The following is a 20404-nucleotide window of genomic DNA, read 5'->3' on the forward strand; positions in this document are numbered from 1 at the left end:
GTTGCTGCGGCCGGCGCGCGGCGGCCCGAACCGGCTGCCGCGAAAAAATGACGTCATCAGTGTCCGCGACGTCACCAACCTCCTTTCCCCCTCGCCACTCGTTGCCATGACGATAAATGCAACGTTTTTCAGACGCCACGTACCACTAGGGGAGGATTTGGCGCTGTTGGCGCGAATTACGCGGGACCACGGTGGATGCTAGAGAGGCCGCCCCGTGGACCAGCGTTGAACCCTCTTAAGCTCCCTTTGGCACCAAGACTGCCAGAACCGAGGCCCTCGCTAAGCATGTAGCGAATCAGAAAATGGGAAATGAGGGGCTCCGTGAAATAAGACAGAAAATAAGGGTTTGCAGTCAAGAATACCTCGGAAAGCAAAGGGGAGGTCGTGGTGGGTCATAGAAAGAGATGAAGAATTTTTTTAATCGAAAAGAAAGTGGTGAAAAAATGCCCGCCGGGTGGGATCCGAACCCACGACCTCCAGAATACCGGTCTGGTGCGATAACCACTACGCTACCGGCGGGGCTGTTTCCCCAGCACTTTCTCGGGTATTTATGTTAAGGTATTTTTGTGTCCTGCACGTGGGGGTGGTAGCCAGCGCCACTCCGACTACTCGGGGTGAAGGGGACCTTCTTTTTAACCCCCGGGCCGTGACTCGAGTGTCTACGACATGTCGGTTCGGATCCCACCCGGCGGTTTCACCACTTTCTTTTCGATTCAAAAAATTGTTCATCTCTTTCTATGACCCACCACAACCTCCCCTTTGCTTTCCGAGGTTTTCTTGACTGCCAACCCTTATTTTCTGTCTTATTTCACGGAGCCCCTCATTTTCCATTTCCTGATTCGCTATATATATATATATATATATATATATATATATATATATATATATATATATATATATATATATATATATATATATATATATATATATATATATATATATATGTGTGTGTGTGTGTGTGTGTGTGTATACCCACACAGTCGACTCCTGTAAAGACGAACACTTTCGCTCTCCTGTAACGACCTGAATGAAAAAAACATCCGTATAAGCCAAATTTCTAATAATACGAACAAATTTTCACGTTCCCTTCAGGTTCATCTTAACGGGAGTCTACTCTATAACTTTAAGAGAGGGAACGATACAACTTTGAAGACGGTGAGAACACCAGAGAAATAAAGAACTTGAGAGAAGGATGCGGCCTCAGTGTGTTTCCAACGTTTTGACAATTCGACAAGACTTGCCTTCGTCAGGGACGGAGGCAAGCCTTCTGCTTTTTCTGTTTACTCTAATCCGTTGAGGGAATCAATTTTGTTCAAACGTGAAGTGCAGAGTGAAAAAAAATGGCTGCCGCTTAGCTCAGCTAACCTTGGATATGCAAAGCAAAAGCTTGGCTTAGCCTGGTTGAGTCTTGGTTTCGCTTGGTTAATGATTTAGCTGTTCGGTCCCTTGCAACGCTCACAGAAGGAGGCCGGGCGAACGAGGCGAACGCGGTGTTCATTCACGGCGAACGCGCCATTCCTCTTCGCCAAACCCGAGACGAGTCACGTAGCCCGAGACGACCCAGGGGCGCATGCATAGGAGGCTGCGGGGGTGGTCGGCTGCCGATCAGCTGATCGGCCGCAGCGGCGGCGGCTGCCGCCGATCGTGCTGCGCGGAAAGATTGAAAACGGCGGCTTGTGCGCAGCGCCGACAGCGGGCCCTGCGAATCACTCGATGCGCTTCGAGGGTGTGTCGGCGGGGTTGTGTCTGCGGTCAAAAGGTTAACTTGCGGATTTTCCGCGGAACCACTGAACGAAAGCACTAAAGCTTTGCTTTAAAAAAGTAAGGGAGACCTGTCTCTAGGAATTATAAGAAAGGTGATCGCACGCGGCTGTCCATTCGTGACCTCAAACCTCAGGCCATTCTTGCCGCAAAAAAAGTACTCTTAACCTCTTTTGAAACCCGTAACCATGCTCGTACTTCAGTATACTAATGATCCTTCTACGCGCTAATCTCCTACACTATCAACGCTGGACGCTGACGGAAAGGAATGGAACATTCTCTTTGCAAGGGTAGCGCCATCTCGCCTGCTCTCGTCGATAAGCTAACCTGTGATGTTGTTTTACTTTTTCGTCCACAACGAATGGGGGCTTTTCTACAAACTAGAGGACAAACAGCGCGCTTTTATGGACATTAGCAGGTACTGAGAGCGGTTCGACATCGTTAAGCGACTATTTATGTCAAAGAGTATGAACCGAACGTTTGGCGGCACGGTTAGGCGATCGAAAGACACTGCGGGTTAGCGAAACCTATTTGTGTGCGCTCGAACTTGGCCTTCAAGCAGGTTCTCATGTGCGTTTAACGTGTACGGGGAATATTCCGCATTGCTAAATACGAATTTTTAAAAAATTCCACAAGAGAATTCGGTGAGAAGACTGCCTGCCTTGATTCATTATTCAGCGACACTAAGGCCCCTACTTGCATCAGTGTGCTTGAATTTTCTCTTTCCCTCTCGCGCTTCTTCTGTCGCAAAACCGCCTATTCTACTGTTCGTATATCTACACGTACGCTCTATACCGCAGGAACCTCCAGATACATGCCGGTACAGGGCTATCAACGCCAGACTTCCCAGTACAAATCTTGTCGTCTCTCTTAAACTCAGAGGTGAACGACAAGTTGCCTGGGATGCACTTCCTGTGCAGCGGCGTGCCTTTTCACTAAATCTCTCTCTCTGTGTCTGTATCTCTTACCCGCCGCCACTAAGTCGCCACAGAAACCGATCGCTGGCAAACAAAAAGACCATCCGGAGCCGAGAGATGCCGCTGTAAAACAGATTGTCGCATACTGAGAAACCTCTTCGGCAGACTGATAATTGTTAGGAGGGAGTAGTAACAGAGACAGGGAAAGAAAAATTACACCATCTCCCCGAAGGGAACTATGTGGTGATGCAAAGCATGGGGGTTCCGTGTAGGTTCCACACCGGAGCAGAACCGGCGCAGGCGGTGTCGCGAAGCAGACTGAACGCCGCGCAGCGCGCGCACCTGCTTTTATACAGCTGGAATAGAGGAGAATGGAGGAGAGACGTGCATGCACAGTGGGGGTGTGGATGGCGCAACAACAAGGGAGGGACATAGCCCCGACCACGAGATGGCTCCTGGAGCGACAGTGTCGCCGGTGTCTTCCTGGGCCGGCACGAGACGAGCAGGCTTTCCTTTAAGGGCTCCTGGAGCGACAGTGTCGCCGGTGTCTTCCTGAGCCGGCACGAGACGAGCCGAGCGGTGGGGAGGAGAGCGGCGTTATCACAGCTGGTTAAGGCTCCTGGAGCGACAGTGTTGCCGGTGTCTTCCTGAGCCGGCACGACACGAGACGAGGGGCGAGGAGGAGCGGAGAGGAGGAGAGCGGCGTTATCACAGCTGGTTAGGGCTCCTTGAGCGACAGTGTTGCCGGTGTCTTCCTGAGCCGGCACGAGACGAGACGAGCGGCGAGGAGGAGAGCGGCGTTATTACAGCTGGCGTGGAGAGGGGGACGAGGAGAATAGGTGCGGACGCCGGACGACGAGGGACGACGGAGGGTCGACTAAGAGATGCTTTGCATCTAAAAACTTTATTTTAGAAGAGTCTGGGTTATAAAGGTGCTTGCCGGTGACCAGCTTGGAAGTTAGTTCTGTTCGACTCTTCTGAGCCTGCACGCCTGAGCTGCCCAGCACCTCCTTCCAGAGCTCGCCAGGGGGTGTTACTGGGAATGGCTCTTCGGGAAAGTTCCATAGGAGATTAGCGATGCTGTCATGTGTACCACATGCAGGAAAATTTGGTGCAGGGTAGATAGAGTCTGGGGTAAATTGCATGCAGCCTTGCGCGACAGGTGTGTTGTGTTGACGCGGCGCCAATGCTTCAACAGCGCGCAAAACGTCATCTCATGAGGCGCCACAGTCGATCTTTAGAATTAGTGAGTGCCGAGTGGGCAGGCGGGCATCGCCGTCAGGTTAGGCGGTAGTGCGCAGCAGAGTTACTGGATATATATCAGTTGCGAAACTCTCCATAGGCCCCATGTATCGAAAGCCGGTCGTAGGTCGGCCCCTCTGCGCTGGGGCAACCACGGGGCAAGTTGACTAGCCTGTCGTCTGTCGGCAGAAAGTTGAAGTGCTCAAGTGCTTGCGGCTTCTGCTGTAAGTCATAAAAGAGAAAGACCACAAAAACCTAAGTAACTTTTAGTTAATAAATGTCTTCTAATTTAAAAATCAAATATACTTTACAAAAAAAACTCCCACCTCCCCTCGCGGGAACTCCTGTGTAGATGCGACGCATAGGCGGAGCGGCGATGGGACCGCGTTTTATAGCGCGCGCGTAACGTTGAGGGGACTGCGTAAGCCGGTCCCAGTCGATGACGACGTTGGCGTAATTGTAAAGCGGCGTGGACTCTAGGTGTTTGAGCCAAGCGTGGATGTTGCTTCGCCGGAGAACGGCACACCGGTTATATGCGCAGCGCGCCCGAAGGAGAGGAAACCGCGGAAGAGAGAGTACTGCACATGCGCCGGCCCCAGCGCGTCTGCCGCGGCTATGACACAACGTGCCGCGGCTATGACGCAACACAATCCAACACAATCCACTTTAATCCAATCCAATCCAAATCCAATCCAATCCAAGCCAAGCCAAGCCAAGCCAATCCAATCCAATCCAATCCAATCCAATCCAATGCCCCTCGCGAGAGAGTGTTCGCTATCGGAGAGAAGAGGGGGTGAGCGGCGGAGAGCGCAGCTGGCGCGGCGAGGAGAATGGGGGAGGGGTGGACAACGCCGACGACAACGACGACGACGCCGGAGGGACAACGCGAGTGAATCAGATGCTCTGCATATAAAATTGTGATTAAGTGGTAGTTTATTGAAGTTCAGTTTTTGTCCCCTAGGGGCGCGCCAGTATACACTTGCCCCTCGGCTCCGACGGAGCAGGGGGGCGCGCGCCGCCTGGCATCTGAAGCAGAGTTTCGCAACACCCTAATTGAAGAACTCTGGTGCGAAGTTATTTCGCGGTACCTCATGAGGCGCACAATTCAAAATGACAATTGTCTTCCCGGCTGGCAATTCTCAACGTCAGAGGTAATTCATAGATTCATCACTTTGATAAAAAAGGTTTCCTCTTAATTCCACGGTGAATCGCACCACAACCACTAAGCGATCACATGCGCCAATCATCCTCTGCATCCTATGAGAAACCCTCGAAGAAACTTTTTCTGGCTCATCGTACTGTTAGTTTGCTTTAAAGTGACGGTCACTTTAGGAGAGTGGTTTAAGGCTAGAGTTTTGCTTTACTTTTACGAACATTTCGATTTAAGAAGCCCTTATTTCAATATTGGGCAGCTTTAGTTCTCCTATACATATAATCCGTGCGGGCTAGGAGAGCAGTAACTACATGTGAAAGCCGATCTCCCAACCACTTAAGCAGCGACCACGGAAAGATCAATGTCCATGAAACAATCTTGCCGACAACGTTTCCATCATTCTGGAATGGATAGGAGACAGAAGGAGAGCGAATAAAGGGCATAGGGAGAAAAATTAATGAAAAATTGTAGTCACTGTAACCAAACAAAAACTAAAATAAAAAGCAAGGATACCAATTTCTTAAAGCACCCTCAAATGAACAGTTCTCGAGAAAGTTACGTAAGTTGCGCTGCAAGTTACGAAAAACAGCACAAACATACCATTGTGCTTGTTGCAGTGGAAGCAGTACGGTCATGGGTCACATTAGTGCGCTATCATTTTCATGGACCTTGAGTTCCCGCGACTGTTTTATTGTTAATTTTTTGTTTCTTGCGCTTGCCGTAAAATCAACAACTAGCCATCACGTGGATTGTCGCTCTGCAGAATGACAACATTTGCGCAGCGCAAACAAAGCAGCGAAACGACCGCTGACGAGGGGATTGATTTGTCTTTATGGGCAGCACGGTAAACGTACACCGCCGGGGCAGGCTTTGTTACTCATTTTGCTTGTCGGGTAAATTTTATCACCCTGAGCGCGCGGCGTTACCGAGGCACCGAACCTGAATCGAGCCTATCGTATAAACATTGTCATATTTTCACCCTCTATTCCCACCCTTCATATTCTTTCGGGTTAATGATTAGTTTGCGGAGTCGGTTGTAGGAGATTGCGTGTAGGAGGCGGAATTCGCCTCAGCGAGCCCCGCTTGGCATGCATTTACTTCAAATCAGAACATCGCAATTGAGTTAGGGTACGTACTTTAATGAAAATTCGGGCCCCGTGTTAAAAGTAATTAAATGACAAAAAACAACGCGATTGCTGCAATTTCATGAAGGAGGTTGGAGGACGGAAAGTTTTGCCGCGCCTTTATTTTTATACCTTTCCTTCTTCCTTCATTTTTACTTTCTTTCTGCCTTCCTTCCTTTCTTTTTGCTTTCTTTCTTTCTTTCTTTCTTCCCTTCTTTCTCTCCTCCCTTCTTTATTTCTTCCTTTCGTTTTTCCTTATTTTTCTCTGTCTTTCTTCTTTCTTTTTTTCTCTACGATAGTCAGCGGTAGGCAAGTCCTAAACTATACGCGGAGCGCTTTGACAGTCATTGCTTACAAAACATACGACGCAAGTTGTTTGAAAAGTCGTTTCATGATGCACTGGTGCCTCCAGCAGTTTACAAAACTGCAGCTGTATGTAAGCATCACTCGCATTAAAGGGACACTAAAGTTTCAGTAGCTTTTTGTTTATCTGAAAGATCGCACTGCCGTCGTTGTCCTTCGACAAGTTCGAGGGCCAGCGATAACTTGTTTGCTTATTCAAAATCAGTAAGACTGCCCCCCGCCCCTCCTTTTTCCTTCCCGATTCATCTCCATTCTTTGGTGACACCTTTAGTGCGACAAAAATGCCAGGAAATATATCATTGTTTTCAATAAGTGACACTAACACGAGAACTAGACGATATTAAAGCTTCCACAAAGCACGTATTGTTTAAGGTGAACGGCAGTTAAGAAAGGTAAGCTTATGTTAGTAGCAGACAAATCCAGTGTTTTAGAACAGCACCCCAAAAAAGCTGCAGAGGACTTCTACGCTCGTGCCCTAAGCTGTAAAACGCAAAAGCGTTACTTCGAGAGTGTCGGAACAGAGATGGTGCATTCGTGCCCTCCCAGCGTTGAAATTGGACTGAGAAAGCGAGGTTTGCAAAGTGATCTTTTTCACATTCATGAAGAAAGGGCACTCTTTTAACGCGTCTCGCAATGCCGGTGATTGGCCGTTGGATGACTGCGCGCTCTGCCAGTGGCCACCGGATGGCAGCCAGATTGAGTTTGGGTCGGACGTGCCCACCGCATCCGTCATCAGCGGCGACTGAAAACAATGGCTCACCGTCGTGACCACCCACGGCAAGGCTTCCCATTTCCGGCTGCCAGTGATGACGTCCTTCTGCAGTCGTTTGATGAGCACGGCTGATTTCACGGCTGCTCCGTGTGAATGGCGCCCACGAAAAGTCACTCAATCAGCCAAATAAAGCTCTTGCATTTATATTGTTGTTAACGACTGTAACAGTTTACCAAATACTGCCCCATTTAATTAATTAGTAATTAAAACTTATTTGAATGCAGGGTTGCGGTATGCTTAAAATTAAATGTAGTTGTGGTAAGCAGTATACAAAAATAAGCGAACAATACCGTATTCTGGAGTTCACAGCGCAACAAGTAAGCACTTAGGGAAGACGAGACGCACAGGAGCTGGCTTTGAACTAAGCTAATTGCTGCGACGTTTGACATATAAATACAGGAACAAAACAGGAATATGGACACGTAACACGCGAGAACAAATCAATGAAGCTGTCATGACAGTGTCGCCACCATTCCCTTCCAAATTGACATTTGGTGATATATTTCGCCGGTAACGCGAAGGAAGAGAAAGCGACATTTTTTTTTTATCGTATGAGCTTCCATTTCCCTGTCGTGTGTGACTGATTGTGGGGTTTAACGCGCCGACACAACGCAGGTGATGAGGCGCGCCTGGGGATCTTTAACGTGCGCCCAAATCTCGTACACACGGGCGTTTTTGCTTTTCGCCTCCATCAGAAAAGCGGCCGCCGCGGCCGGGAATCGAACCCGCGGCCTCGGGCTCAGCAGCACAACGCCTTAGCCACTGAGCCACCACGGCGGGTCTCTCTCTCGTGTGTGGTTCTTTCTGCCCTTTTGGGAGTGAGTCTCGTCTTTCTTCCGTCCGTTCTTTTTCTTTTCCCTTTTTGCACTGTGAATTCAAAGGGCTGCGCAACAGTGCCGATGAACGCTTTCACTCTTTCCTTCGCGCCTGGAATCACTGCGAAAGCTACAGTTACACCGCTGTAATGACGTAATTCCTGCGGTCGAAGAACGCCAAGACCGGGAAAGGGAGAAAATTCTTTTGAGATAGTTTCTAAATCACCTGGTGGGCACAGGGCAGTAATTTTTGGCCAATGTACTTTGGGACCGCTTATTGTAAGTACTTGATGTGTTTGTTGACTACGTTGTGAAAGCATTTAGTATACAAAAAAAAATCGAAAAAACGCTTTAGGGTCCCATTCAAGAATATGCACAACCGACAAGCCCAAGAATCAACGCGAACAATACACTGCAAAAAGGTGAACGAGGCAGCTGCTGTTCGTACAAAATATAAGAAAAATAATGCGGGGTCATTGGTGGGATGGGCAAGTGAATTCATGTGGTAGAATTATGTTGCTGTGTGGCGAGATTTCGGCGCACGTTAAAGATCCCCAGGCGGTCAAAATTAATCCGGAGCCCCCCACTACGGCGCGCCTCATCGCCTGCGTTGCGTCGGCGCTTTAAACCCTATACAATCAATCAAGAATTATGTTGCTGCTCGAACACATGACCTAGCCACTCACAATTCGGCGCGTTCACGTGCTGTGACATCGGAAACTTTGGAGCGCAGCAATGTAACAACACAAAGAAAAAATGCCTCATATAACACAAGAATGCCACAACAGCGCATGTACTACGTACGCACAGGTCAACAGCTATTCAGTGCATCTTCCGGACACACTTACCTTTACGGGGAATATGATCTCTGCACCACTTGTACCACTAAAACAAGAACTCGATGCACTGCGACACGTCATTACCCGCTGATGGGGCTCTCAAAGCCATTTTGCCCCTATATCCAAGCGCTCACTGTCGCAGCGGCATGGATCTCGACAGAGCGCGCGAGCCGAGCTGTGATGCATTACCAAAAACACCGTTGTGGCGCGGCGATCCCGGCACGGCGCCATAGCTGCGGGATTTGTGCAGATAACGACGCGTCGTACGCTCCCCATAAAGCTATTGAAATCACAGCTCCCCTCACAACGCGGGACCGGGGCCCAAATCCTATGGTGTGCCGGAAAACTTCCAATGGGGTTGATTTCTCGATTGGTCTCTTGTGAATGGCTGCCTACGCGAAACGTCACAAAAAATTGGCCGCGTAGCTGCTCCTTTCGTTGCAAATGTCGTCAAAAGACGATAGTCTTTGTAGACATTTGCCAAGGAAATGCCCCCCTTTGCTTTCCCGCTCACCTCTCATGCTATTCCTGTACGGTCGCGCTCATTCCAAGGTAAACACACTAAAGGTTTGCGCAAGGCGATTTGAATTTACCGCGTTCCACTGCTACAGGCCGGGTTCCTCGATGCCAGCACTGCGGTACGGCGGAGACGCGCATGAATGGAGGCGGCCGACTAGAAGGTTTATAGAGCGGCGTGGCCGTGCTCCACGTGCGTTCCAAGCAGAACGTGGAACCTAGCTAGTGGAACCTTTCGTTGATTTTGCCGCGTGATTTTTCATATGTCGCCAGGAGGCGGCAGCTTTCTGCAGTAGATGTAGAATATCATTTGCTATCGAAAAACCAAGCATCCATGAATTTTTTAATAAATGAACACTGCAAATATCCCTTGTGTACTAATTTCCTGTCTTATTTTGCGTAATGTCTTGTTCTTGTTCAACAAAGTTGACAAGTATGAACATATAAACCGGGCTTAGACGTTTACATGTGGCTGTGAGTATATCAGACTATTGCGCAATATCGATTTTACTTTGGCCGGGTGGCTGAATCGAGTCACAGACAGACAGACGGACAGACAGACATACAGACATAGACAGACATACAGACAGACCAAAATTTCTGGGTTTAAGTAGCCCAAGAAAGGCTATCGTCTTTAAAATTGTGGTTGATTCCTCTTTCATAGGAATCGGTAAAACACGAAAGTGAAAGGTTCCTTAGCAGGAGCAGTCGAATGTTGAAGGAACCTTCTTCATGTGCGAAGGGTTCGCAAACCTGACCCCGCCAGACGGAGTGACGCTGACACGCAAGAAACAGAAAAATACAAGGGGCCATCACTCCCAGAGAGAGAGAGAGGGAGAGAGAAAAGGAAAACTTTATTTGCTCAGAGCCATGGTCGGGCCCTCTAGTCCGGGGTTCCGTTCGCCGACGAGTAGCTCTCTCAGAAGCAGTAAGCAGCGGAGGGTGCCTAAATTCACGCGCGTCCCGGGCCCGTACACGAAGGCGAATTTTAGGGGCCTTGAAGGCACTTGCATTGGGGCTCCAACTGCCGGCGCTCATTAGCGTCATGATGCGTTACTTCGCTTCGCTTCTCCTAGACGGCAGCACCATCTGAATGAGTCATAGGGAAGGATATAAGGCGCGTTCGTAGAGCTATTGATGTCTGAGTTCATAGCCAGTTGGCAGGAGCAGCACCTCGCACCTTCCGTTGCGGTGAGAGAGTTCGCGGGCTCGAAACCCAGCGCCACCGCCTTAAATGCACTTTTCTGGTGACGTAATTTCTGTGACGGATATGACGTCACTGAGATCTTGGTGTACCCGGGCGTAAAACGCTTTCATGTTAAGAAGTTTTCCGGCAGCCCATAGGATTTCACCTCTGCACTGGATGTCACGATGACAGCGTATGAAAGATAAAGAAAATCTTGCAGTGCCTGAGGGCGCTTGGGCATATTTCGACTCCTTTAATACCACACGAAGTCGGCGTATCTTTGAGACTGGCACCTCTCCTACGGATAAAAACGCAGCGCGCATATTGTTATCTACATGTAAAAACCCAGGTGCGTGTGTCGATATCAGCACGGCCAGTCGTAGGTACCGTATAAACCGGATTATAGTTCGACCCCCTACCTTGAGGTGGGAGAAGTTGACAAAAAAAATAATTCAGCACAGAAGCGCATACACAATGTCTATATTTATTTTCGACGCCCGTCCGTCACTGCCACTCACTATGCCTGCCGAAGTCACTCGTCCGAGCTCTCAGAGTCGTCCGAGGATGACTGCTTCACACTGTCATCTCCATGCCGTCAGGCGCGTTGCTGATGGAGCACTTTCTGAACGCTCGTGTAACCATGTCGTCGGGCAGCGACTGCCCAGAGAAGGACACCCAGCTTGACACGGTCGCAGCCGGCCCGTATGGGTCTTTTTGTTGTCGCCGGCTATCCACTCACTGTACAGTTCGCGGAGCCGGTCCGGATGGCCTCCGGAACGATCGTGTGCGAAGTTCCCGGACGAAGTCCGCCACTTTGTTCTCCAACTCGGGGTGCACCGCTTGACGTCCACGGAACGATCGGTTTCGGGGGTTGCACGCGCACAGCTGAGGTTTCTGGCTCCGCCAGTACCGCAGACTTTTCTCCGAAACGCCTGACTGGCGTTGCGCCGCCATATTCCCATTCTGCTCGGCGACTCAATCGCCGCCAGCTTAAACGCCGCGGTGAACTGGCGTCGACTGCCGCCACTAATCTCGGAACAGACACGTAAAGAAATGTACAGTACGTGCGCACGTACAATAGACGAGTAAAAGACGAAAAACTAGAAAAAAGCGAAAGCAAATAAAGGCCTGATAGTGCGAGAGAGCAGTCCGATACGAATGGCGATGGCGACGGACTACGCTTGCACACTGTTGCCAGACAACGATTTAAATTCTGCCAATGACCGCTATATAAGACGAGGGGTGACTTTTGTGCGAATTTTTTTGGAAAAAAACTCGACCTATATTCCGGTTTATACGGTATATAGCGTACTACCTTTTTTTTATTTTTGTCGAGGTGGCTTATACGATGCCCAGCAGCATATGGCTGCTTAGATTCCCATGTTGGCGAAAGGCGATGGACGTACCTCAGCCCCCCCCCCCCCCCCCCCCCAGTACTTAAGCCCACCTTGGGGCTCCTGGGAACGCCCTGTGCAGAAAAAAATTAGGAGCCATTCCACTCTGTGAAGGTATATGACAAGTGAAGCTTGCTAGCACATAGCATGGTTGTGACAACATTTTGACGAGAGGTACGGACAAATGTTATTTCCACCGAGCGTTGACGGCAGTCATATCTAAGAAAGTTTTGTTTCTCAGACACGATGCATACATGGAACCATAGCCATAAATTTTGCCGTGGTCGAACGCGGTTAAACCAAGTTTGTCGCGTGATAATTCGGCTTTGGCAAAGCGGCTGCCAGACAGCCGCTTTCGAAGCAGTAACTAGCCCCCATCTACAATTGCACCACAGGCAACACGTTGACGTTGCTCAAGCCACCGGCGTGAACGCGCAGTGAACTGCGCAGTGAACGCACAGAGGGTGGAGTGAAGTCGAAGATTGTCGAGTGATAGCTCGTGTTTCGCGCCGAGGGCGCAGTGAACCCGCACATTCTTCAATGGCAGGCGCCCTTACTCTTTCCCAAAATTCCCCTCTCCGCTGCCCCTTCACTTCCGGGGAGCGAACCAGCGATAAGACGCATTTATTTTTTTTTTGTATGCACTCACGGACACAGGAAATTTGCCTGAGTAGCCATATATATGCAGCTTCGGTATAAAGGTCGCTCCTCGAGGTAATTCGGCCTACCGGCTGCCTCCAAATCAGGCAACCGATTTTGCGCGTTCGGATACCCTCTCCCGGGATCGTCTCGCCTCTTAAGGATTCAGTTTAAAAACAGTCTCCCGGCAAGCTCAGTCAATCCCGTTTTACCCTTCACAAATTGTGATCCCACAAATCGAAGTGTAGAAAAGTGCATGGGACGGCGACACTCGCTCCCACTTCTTTGTCATTTTCTGGGTAAATAAACTGCAGCTGCTGCGGCTATAGCGGTATATTTGTATTCACGACTTTGTTATATACCGATATACACACACCTGCTTTTTAGGTTAAAACTACCTAACAGTTTAACCTAAGTCCAAAAATGCAGCTATTGTTCCATTTGAAAAGTTTGTACGCATTCCACTATCACGGGAGCAATACCTACAAAATATTACTTGACGAGCGTTCATATTCGTTCCGGCAAAATTAGGAACAAACGAGCAGAAAGTACATCCGAAACGTCGATACCGACGCGTGCAGGTTGCGCGAAATTAGGGTGACAGGCGGTCAATCAATACGACCACTTCGGTTAGAACCGATCGCACACGTCACGTTTTCGCGGCTCGAAGAAAGGCGGAAAGCGTGGCGTCGACGGAAACGAGCACGGAGGAAGGAAAGGGGAGTCACCGCCGTCGCTGTTTCTCGGAACGCTTGTTTGGCGTCGCTGGGCTCGACGTTGGCGCTCTCTCGAGGGCCCGCGGCGGGAGCCCGGGCCGAGTTCAAATGGGGCTCGGAGTGGCTCGTCGATCGCAGATGGCGCCCGCTCGACCAGCGCTGCAGATCGAGCCCGGGTCGCGAGGGGGCGATCACCGGCCGAGGCCGTTCTTCAAATCGGCCTGACTGATCGACGTCGCGCGGTTCACTCGACGCGCTCATCTCGCTAATTGCGTTCGCTTATTCCCTTCGTGTCTGGCGTCAGTTGTCGGTAAATTGTGAAGCAGAGCGCGAGTCTATTTGATTTCCTTTTTCGGGGAGAATCGCGTGGTCGGTTCTTTCCTGTTGTGTTTGTCCGTGGGAAGGCGGTTTACCGCGGTGTGAGCCACGTGACATTCCTCGCTTGTCGTCTGCTACTGGGACGCAGACGACAATGGTGCGGACTGCAGACAATTTTGGTTCTGGTAGCAAGGCGACTTTAGTGAATGTTGCCCTCCAGGTTCTGCTGTTGCACTGTTCTACCTGCGTCGGTGCCCACAAAGGTAAGTTCTTTTGTTCAAGGTGGCTGTTCTGTGTTGTGCATAACTCGGGAATATCTTTCGATGATATTTTTAAAAAATCTAAACGAAAGCTCTGTTTTCGCCGAAGTAAATGAACATGTTTTCTGTACTCTATACATATCTCGGTGATCAATTTGCCGTCCAGTCGGCTCTAAACAAGATGCGTTCTTGGAGAAACGAGGAGGTCGAAACTTAACCTGGATGAATCAGTTCCGCTTTTTGTCCCTAACAAGAAGACACCAGCGAAAAAAATCATGTCTTTTCTGTAACAGAGCTCTTGATAGAGTGAAAGAATATAAGTGCCTTGGTGTCACTCTAGCATATAACTTAGCTAGCATTCCCGTATTTTGAATCTTTCATCTTAAAGCACTCAGCGAACTACGTTTACTCAGACGCAGACGTAAATGTGCTCCGGCAAAAGTGAAATATTTAACTGTTCAGGGTCTGATACTTCCTAAATTCAAATACGCACACATTGTAGGGCTCGTCCCGCAAGAACTAACATCGACGCTTCTGAGAATTGGGCGAAGGGAAATTCGATTCCTCCTTTCCATGCGCAAACGGAATAGCTCTGTTACTGGCATTATGCGATCAAGGGCAGCCTGACTTTACATTCACGACGCAAATTCTTACGCCTAACGTTTTCATACTTGCTTTTGAGCGGCAAAGTTGCTCTGGCCTAACTTGGATAAACATTTATTTACGCCCCATCCAACAGGCTGGCGAGCGACTGGCTAGTGTAATTTTGTACAAAACATAATAAAGTATTTAAATTAGAGATGACTTGAGAGCCGAAAACAAATTTATCATGTCCTTTGTTAACATTACGCTTTAAAAATCTATCAGAAGAGCCATCGTCTGAGTAGTGAACTTCGTTTTGGCCATTTGCATTTTTTTCGAAGTCTAACCGACGTATCCTCCGCGCCAGCACCGTGCGGGAAGCGTCTCTACAGACTAACGGTCTTACGAAAGCTCGCTGCTGTGCTTTCTCTTTTTTTATACCATGTGAATTCGCCGAACGACAAGGCTTAAATCAGATTAACAATGTTGAAAATAATGGGACAAATTCCTTCCGGTGTCGAGAATCACAAATTATTTAAAAGTGCGTCACCGCATTCGCTTAATTTTTTTAGGGCACAGTCTTTCGTGCGCTACCAAACGGTCTGTTTGTATGTCTACCCGGCAGTCGATTCAACAGGACAGCCAAAAAACAGCTATAAATGCTTGAACACAAAGTGTATGTAGAGAAGACTGTTCTAAACCACTAGAACTGCTGGCATAATTATGTCCACTTTATTCTGCGCAACGGAAACATCAGCCATGTTTAAGGCAAAATGCGAGTACATAACCGCGAGACTAGCAGCGTTTTTTTTTTTTATTTCAATAAGAATAATGTTGGATTGGTTTTAACGAGATCAAATAAAAAACAGCGCGTTAAAAACAGTCCCTAAGAGAGGTGAGAAAGAAGCAAAGACTAAAACAGAGAATTTCGGCTCGAGCTGTTCAACGCACTAAGAAAACCAACGGTCCCAACAGATGTCACGCGAGCAGAGAGAACGCGGGAAATTTTAATTCAACTGAGCAAAGCTCCGTTGCAGTCATCATGGCAGAAGCGAGAGAGAAGTGAAAAAGCTTGAGGGTTGAGAGGGGTCGATAAAAAAGGGCGTTACATGCCGAGCAAGCAGATACGTTTCAGTGCTACAAAAGTAAGGAACATTCAAAACGTCGACCGTTTGAATTCTTGTTCCGATAATTCTCCTATATTCTCCTTGAATATAAACCCAGCCAATTCATGAAAATTATGGCCTTTCAAGCAAGAAATGTCGCATTTGCCTATTGTAGTGCAGATCAATAATATTCTGCCAATACAGAATTCAGAGATTTATTGAAATATGTCCTAATTGCTACTGTTCGTGCACACAAAACGCAAATAAAACACTAGGAAGGAAACCTAACATCTCAATAAAAAAAAAACACGCGAAAAAATTCAGTTCCATTCTCCTTTGTGAACGTGGATGATTTAACGGAGCTGTTGGTGGGTTGGTACACCACACATGCGCACGTCGTCGACACGTTCCGACGTTACCTACTGCCCTAACACCGCGGCCGCACGTTCTCGCTGTTGAACGTCACGTGCCGATGTCCCACGAAACCACAAACGATCACTTACCGCAGAAGCGACGCCGAATCGGTTGGCCACACACTCCCGCTCAAACCGGCCCCTTGCCACGGGAAAACGTCCAGCGGGGTGTAGACAAGCCGACGACTTGGGTTTTCCGCCTTGCGGTTTGCGGGGTCGTGACGAGCGTCGCATTTATGCTTGGCATCCGCAGCCTGATTGTCGTCGGTGGTCTCCCTCCGCCGCATTTGCGCTAATACCGCCTATCTCTTTCTCTGTTAACTCGTCTCCTTACACCCCCCCCCCCCCCCTTACGAAGACCCTAATTTTCTACATGCTCTAGGTGTTTTTAAAGACGATAGTCTTTCTTGTGCTACTTAAACCAAGAAATTTTGGTCTGTCTGTCTGTCTGTGACTCCATTCAGCAACCCGGCCAAAGTGAAATAGAAGCTTCGCAGTGGTCTTATATACCCACACCCACATCTAAACGTCCAAGTCCGGTGTTAATGTCCATACTTGTCAACATTGTTGAACAAGAACAGGACATTACGCAAATAGAAGGCAGAAAATCAATACGTAAGTAATATTTGCAGTGTTGCTTTCTTATAAAATTCGTGGATGCTTGGTTTTAGCGATTGCAAATGAAATACTACATCAAATGCAGAAAACCGTCGCCTGCTGTTGCCAGCGCTACCTCCTGGCGGTATTTTAAAAATCTAACGGCAATAGCAACGAAAGGTTCCACTAGACAGGTTGCTCGTTCTGCTTGGAACGCTCGTGGAGTAGAACAACGTGGTTCTATAAATGTTGTAGTGGGGTGCATCGATTCACGCGCGTCTCCTCCGTACGGCAGCGCTGTCATCGAGGCATCCGACTTAGAACAGCGGAACGCGGTAAATTTAAATTGACTTGAGCAATCCTCCAGCGTGTTATCTTGGGATGAACAATACGGGAGAGGAACACAATGAGAGGTGCTCGGCAAAGAGAAGGGAGACCTTTACTAGGGAGGGGCGCCAGTCGACTATCGACATTTGCGACGAAAGGAGAAGATACGCGGCCATTTTTTTATTAAGAGTGGCCTGGCAAAGGTAGGGTGAGGTGGGGTCTACACTCTACCTCCCAAAATATCACGCATCATCTCCGATGAGCCCCAATCATGGCTGACTGATCAACACCTCCTCTTTCTCTTCCATTCTTCCCCTTCCCAAGATAGGGTCACGTGACCTCCCGCATCTCAACAAAAGTTACTCATTTCAATTCTCTGAGTAGGCTTCACTGTTCAATACACATTGTGGAAAACCCAGCTTACAAAGATCAAGATTTCGCTGAAACGCAAATGCATTGCTGGGAACACATTTTTTCCAGGGGCAATATACGTCATATTACATCCAAACATGACACGCCAGAGGCAAACGGGAGCCCGAAGGGAGAGGATGTGCCAAAGGGAGGCGGAAGAGAGCGGCTTTTATCGGTCTACGCACGCGAGAAACAGGGGAGTTAGCTAACTCCCCTGTTTTTACAGGCTCCGCTGTGAAACAGGCTGCGAAGGTTGAAAACACAAACCCGTACGGCTGGCTCAGATGCAAAGCGTTGTACAGAGCACGAGGTTTCGATCCTGGCTCCGGTGGCTGGTCTTCTGTGAAGTCGAAGAGCCAGCACGCATATGTGTCCACATTTCGGCGGACCTTTAAGATGCCATAGTGGTCTAACTTTATCCGTACCATCTCGAGGCGCGGATCACGTTCCATTCTGCTAGATGAGATCAGTCTGGCGAATTAGGGTAAGGCGCTGTATGAGTGAGTTATGCGTCACCAGTCGCTCAGATTAGTGAGGAGCGTATCGAAGGGGAGTGCGTGAGCCGCCTTGTTCGACTGTCTCCGCTCGCTGCGTTATGTGTTGTGCATGTTTATATGTGTATCTGCGGTGCTGCTTGTGTAAACACGTACGAAGCAGCGCCATCGGATGAAAGCCGCGCGAAGAAAGCAAGACAGCAGCGACAGCGGTTACTTTGTTCGACTGTATATGATTTATGCTGTCAGCGTGCGTGCGTGCGCACAGAGCTAGAACTGATTGTGTGCTGTGTGGTCTTGTTGCTAATTCCTATCTGCATAAGCATATTTACCAAAACAAAATTTTTGCTAAACCAAGAAGAAAGGATTTATATCAGTTGAGAGAAGTGCGAAAGAACAGGGCGTCTAAACTTCGCTGAAAGTGCGTCAGATCGTCAAACTTTCAAAACCCACATCTCGAACGAAAAACGAACCCATGCGAGGGTTTCTCACACAATAAGTAAAGGCATCTACGAACGATGTAAATGTATACCTGCACCTGGTTTATAAGACAAATGGGTACTATTTGGCTCCTTCTGCATGATTGATGCGTGCATTGTCTTATCTAGAGCCGTTCCTTTTTCACGATTTTCAAGTGACCGTTTTGACAGAATGGAAGCCCGGCTTCGCGCACGCGTGGTGTGACCAGCGATCTCGCAGAGCTTTTTAAAGACGATAGTCTTTCATGGGCTACTTAAACCCAGAAATTTTGGTCTGTCTGTCCGCCTGTCTGTCTGTCTTTCTGTTACTCGACTCAGCCACCCGGCCAAAGTAAAACAATGCCTGCGCAGTAGTCTTATATAGTCACAGCTAAATCTGCCCGTCTAAGAGCGGTGTAATGTTCATACTTGTCAACATTTTTAACAAGAACAAGATATTACGCAAATATAAGACAACAGATAAATACAGAAGTGATATCTGCACTGTTCCTTTATAAAAAATTATACATGCTTGATTTTTGCGAAATTAAATACTTCATCAACTGCAGAAAAAAAAATTCACTCCGCCATCGCCTGCTGTCTCCCGGGCCACTGAAGCTTCTGGCGCCGTTTTAAAAAATCAATCGGCAACAGTTACGCAAGGTTCCACTAGATAGGTTCCACGTTCTGCTTGCAACGTCTGTGGAGTAGGGAAACGCGGTTCTATAAACGTTGAAGTAGGGCGCCTCGATTCACGCGTGTCTTCGCCGTACGGCAGCGTTGGCATCGAAACACCCGGTTTGGAGCAGCGCAACGCGGTAAATTTAAAATTATTTAAGCAAACCTTTAGCGTCTTTACCTTGGGAGGAGCGCGACGCAAGAGGAACAACATGAGAGGTGAGCGGGAAAGCGAAAGGAGACATTTACTTGACAAAAGTCGATAAAGACTATCGTCTTTTGTCGACATTTGCAACGAAAGGAGCAGATACGCGGGCAATGTTTTGTAGACCAACCGGTCTATGGGGAAGCGCATTAGTTTTTGTACAGAACACCATCGGTCCCACTAAGAATGCTATTTAATAACCAAGAATTATCATGGAGCACCACGCTTTCTTAGGCCCTAAAAAGTGGCTTCGCTAAATGGCTTGTACGTTCACATGCTCCGCTTGGCACGTATTTTAAAGTTGGCTTTTTGCCTAACAAGCCCGCTGTGCACCAAGCCAGACACACATAAGACAGGCATATTGAAGGCGTTAGGACTACTTTAGCTGAAAGGGGAAATAGTTTGATAATATGACACGAATCAGCATAAAAACCAGCGAAGAAAATATAGGCATTGAATAGGTGTATGAACGACATTAGGTGCAAGTGCAACTTCGTTGACGAAATGACCCCGATCAACATATTTCACCGTGGGGCCCCCATCCCTTTTGCAGACCAAAAAGGATCCTCAGCCCACTCATTACTGAGAACCACTGCTCTGCACTGTAGCATGTAATTACATAGGTATATAATAAACTTCGGGGAAGTCTGAATCGAGAAAAGACCAATCACTCGATGTAGAGATGAGATAATGAAATTTGTTGGTAAACAATTGATATGAGCTGTTGGAAGTCAAAGAAAGGAGTCTTCATCCTGCACTGAATATAAAGCATGCTGATAAAGCATGCTGATGCCGATAGGCTTTGGGTGATTACTTGCTCAGAAATTACCCACATTTTCGCAGGCTAGCAATACGCTGAGCCTCGGAGAAAGCAGCCGTATAAAACTCATAGCTTCTACCGTAAAAAGGCCTCAGGTAATATAAAAAGGTACATTGCATGCAGTCCTTACTCTTCGGCCAACCGACACGGCGACCTAAACGTGTACCTCGAACACGCAACAACACGCAGCCGAACGCATGCATGTAGCCTCATGCATACGGTGGCACGCGCGCAAGCCCCTGATTAATGTGCGGTCGTGCGCATTCTTGGAAGCCAGGGAGCAATTAGCGCCTTAAAG

The 20404-nt window shown here is 48.4% G+C and overlaps 1 protein-coding gene and 1 non-coding gene across 2 annotated transcripts in view; one reads left to right on the forward strand and one right to left on the reverse strand.

Annotated features, from left to right (window-relative positions):
* Window positions 1–446: 446 nt before the first annotated feature.
* On the reverse strand, window positions 447–519 carry Trnat-ggu (transfer RNA threonine (anticodon GGU)). The gene has a single exon. It is a non-coding gene; the product is annotated as a tRNA-Thr (tRNA).
* A 13042-nt stretch (window positions 520–13561) lies between these two features.
* The window catches only part of LOC144147383 (uncharacterized), a 54580-nt gene continuing 47737 nt past the window's right edge, over window positions 13562–20404 (forward strand). Inside the window, exon 1 of the mRNA XM_077679506.1 lies at window positions 13562–14018. Coding sequence (XP_077535632.1) covers window positions 13910–14018 — 109 coding nt within the window. The 5' untranslated portion in view covers window positions 13562–13909. The remainder of the gene's footprint in view (window positions 14019–20404) is intronic.

The sequence above is a fragment of the Haemaphysalis longicornis genome, unplaced genomic scaffold, assembly GCF_048455015.1.
Source record: "Haemaphysalis longicornis isolate Haplotype H1 unplaced genomic scaffold, Haemaphysalis longicornis Haplotype H1 scaffold_7, whole genome shotgun sequence".
Lineage (NCBI taxonomy): Eukaryota > Metazoa > Arthropoda > Arachnida > Ixodida > Ixodidae > Haemaphysalis > Haemaphysalis longicornis.